General features: G+C 34.7%; 1 protein-coding gene across 1 annotated transcript; it reads right to left on the bottom strand.

Moving 5' to 3' along the window:
- Positions 1 to 175: 175 nt before the first annotated feature.
- Positions 176 to 2,426, bottom strand: LOC116348952 (dimethylaniline monooxygenase [N-oxide-forming] 3-like; the record flags this gene model as incomplete). The annotated part of the gene is made up of 6 exons (XM_031780193.1): positions 2,319 to 2,426; positions 1,527 to 1,795; positions 1,097 to 1,380; positions 760 to 1,011; positions 519 to 682; positions 176 to 459 (listed from the first exon to the last, which is right to left on the bottom strand). Coding segments are annotated over exons 1-6 (1,361 nt in total), but the record flags the coding sequence as incomplete, so codon positions are not given.
- Between the last annotated feature and the right edge of the window lie 210 nt (positions 2,427 to 2,636).

The following is a 2,636-nucleotide window of genomic DNA, read 5'->3' as shown; positions in this document are numbered from 1 at the left end:
ACCACAAAATAATAATAAAGAAACAACCACTCACGATTTTTATTTCTACCAACGAGCCACGCTAAAAATAGCAAGAGTAGAAGTAATAATGTGTTTTTCAATGTAAATAAGTTCCTTTATTGTTTCAAGCTTTAATTATTCTATTGCAATGTAATGGCAATTTCATAAAATATACTTTTCTTTTTTAAATGATTTATCATTGATTAACATATATCTATATTTGCGGAAGTCGTTTGGTTCACGAATTCCAGCTACGATAGAATCTTTAGTCGCGCTCACAAATACATCTGGAACAGGTTCAATGTCAGCCAATTCCGATATTTGTTTTATATATTCGATTCGATCAGGTAACAAATTATATGGACGCCGTCTTGTCGGTTGCATCTGCACATCTTTTAACATTTCGGCTTTTGTTGGCAATTTCTTCGCACCCGATAAGAATTTTAGTACGAACCGAACCTAAATCAATCAATGACACGGTGAAGATTTGTTCTCAAAGGTATGTTTGTGCCGCTTACCTGTAAATCAAACATTGGAATCGTCGGAGCAAAAGGTGATATGCCTATAAAAGCCATTGTTGGATGTTCCACATTGAAGATATGCTTATATAATGGTTGAACTAATTTTTTCTTAACATAAACACCCGAATTAACACTTAAGAATGGATACGAGGAGTTATAGCCTGGAATGAAAAATTGTGTTGAATTAAAATTGTGAATCAAGGTGGTTTTTTTGAATGTTCAAAAGAAAAATGTCAACCTGTTGCGAAGAACACAACATCAAATGTTTCGTGGGATCCATCGATAAATTCGGCGCCAGTCGAAGTGAAACGTGTCACATCATCTTTAAGTATCACATTGGGTGAGTATAGACTTTGACGTTTCTTACGATCTTCATCGGTTTCATTGACAATTTTATGCCGGCTGAATGCCACCCGCTTAGTGAATTTTGCCAATTGGGCCACCAAATCCTTTCCACTTGGTCCTGGACCAATGACAAGAACACTTGTATCTATAATTTTGAGGCGAACAAGTGTGAATATCATTTGGCCCCAAAAAGGAAAATGATTTTTGAAAACCATATTTTAAAATCTTACTGCGAAATGGTTCCGGTTTGCGATAATCATGGCTGTGAATTAGTTTTCCCTTGAATTCGTCGGCACTATCAATATTTGGAATAAACGGCTTCGAATTATGGCCATTACAAACAAAAACGACATCATAGATTATCGTTTCGAATGTATTTTTCGGTAAATTTTTCACAAGGACTTCCCATTTATCATTTTTAATCGGAAGCACACGAACGACCAAATGACTCGCAATTTGATTACTTTTTTCAATTCGAAATGGTTTGCATATGAATGGAGATATTTCAGTACGTCTGCTTGTGGTGGATATGATGTTGTATTCGTTGGAAAAGGAAATTGTGGAAAACTCATTACTTGGTAGGGTACATTTGTTCTAATGAGAAAGTTAGATTATTATAGAGCTTTAATTTCTTATATTTCTTATTTTGTATTTAATTACCTTAGCCCTTGGTACATCGATGTGTGAATCGGAACGCCATATTTATCTTTGCCTATTTCATCCGTATAATACCAAACTCCGCCGATCTCTTCACTTTGTTCGTAGACGGTTACTTCATGACCTTCGGCAAGGCAGTGTTTGGCACTACAAAGACCTGCAGCTCCCGCTCCAACGACAGCAATGTTCAAAGCAGGTCGTTTGGCATTGCTAAAAACAGTAGCTGTATCTATTTGATTTACGGCCAATCCAAGCAAAAGCCCAACATAAATCTGCAAATTGTGTCGGTTGAAATTATTAAATTATTTTCTTTTTTTTATCGTTTTTGTATGAATTTTGACATTAAAATCAATAGTTGAGCAATTATGTCCGAACGCTTTATGTAAAATGCAATGTAAAACTAATCAAAATGATCAAAAACATCTGAGTCACGCAATCACTCTGCTGAACTATTCTTTATTTTCAATTTAACACCACAGAAAGGTCCAAAGATGTAAATTCACTGAATTTAATTTATCATTTCACGAGTTTTCTTAGGACCAATTGATAAATATAAAAAAACAACAAACCGTGACAAGAAGATTCATCTGAATTGAACGGATGTTCACAATCAACTAATTGTTGAAGTCAAAAAAGAATTACATAAAACCTCGTAATATCGCAACCTATCATAACATTACGCAACCAGTTTTGAACGAAAAGCATACCGATCTGTGTTATCTTTTGATTTTAACTTTTTCGATGTAGTAGTTGAAGTTATGCTACCGTTTGCTATTACTTCTCCGCACAACCCACCGTGTGCAGTAAGGTATTGCAATCACCCCAAAATTTTGAAATCGCTAAAAATCGTTTTTCTAAGCGTTTTGGATATGGGGAAGCACAGAGCAACGGTTTTTTGGCCATGGTAATGACAAAAAATAACATTCTGAAAGTTTGAAGAAATTTCAATCAAAATTAGGAGTACCTCCCATACGAATGTTTCGTTTTTGTGCCAAAAATCGAAAATTTTATATGGGGAGTACCCCTACTTTGGGTTGAAATTATTTTAAATTTGACACAAAAATAAAATTCACAGGTATGCTTGCAGTAACTTAATCAGTTAATCACAATGAA

Source organism: Contarinia nasturtii, unplaced genomic scaffold (genome assembly GCF_009176525.2).
Source record: "Contarinia nasturtii isolate CC-2019 unplaced genomic scaffold, AAFC_CNas_1.1 Cnas_scaffold_2681, whole genome shotgun sequence".
Classification (NCBI taxonomy): domain Eukaryota; kingdom Metazoa; phylum Arthropoda; class Insecta; order Diptera; family Cecidomyiidae; genus Contarinia; species Contarinia nasturtii.
This window is presented reverse-complemented; position numbering and strand designations above follow the sequence as displayed.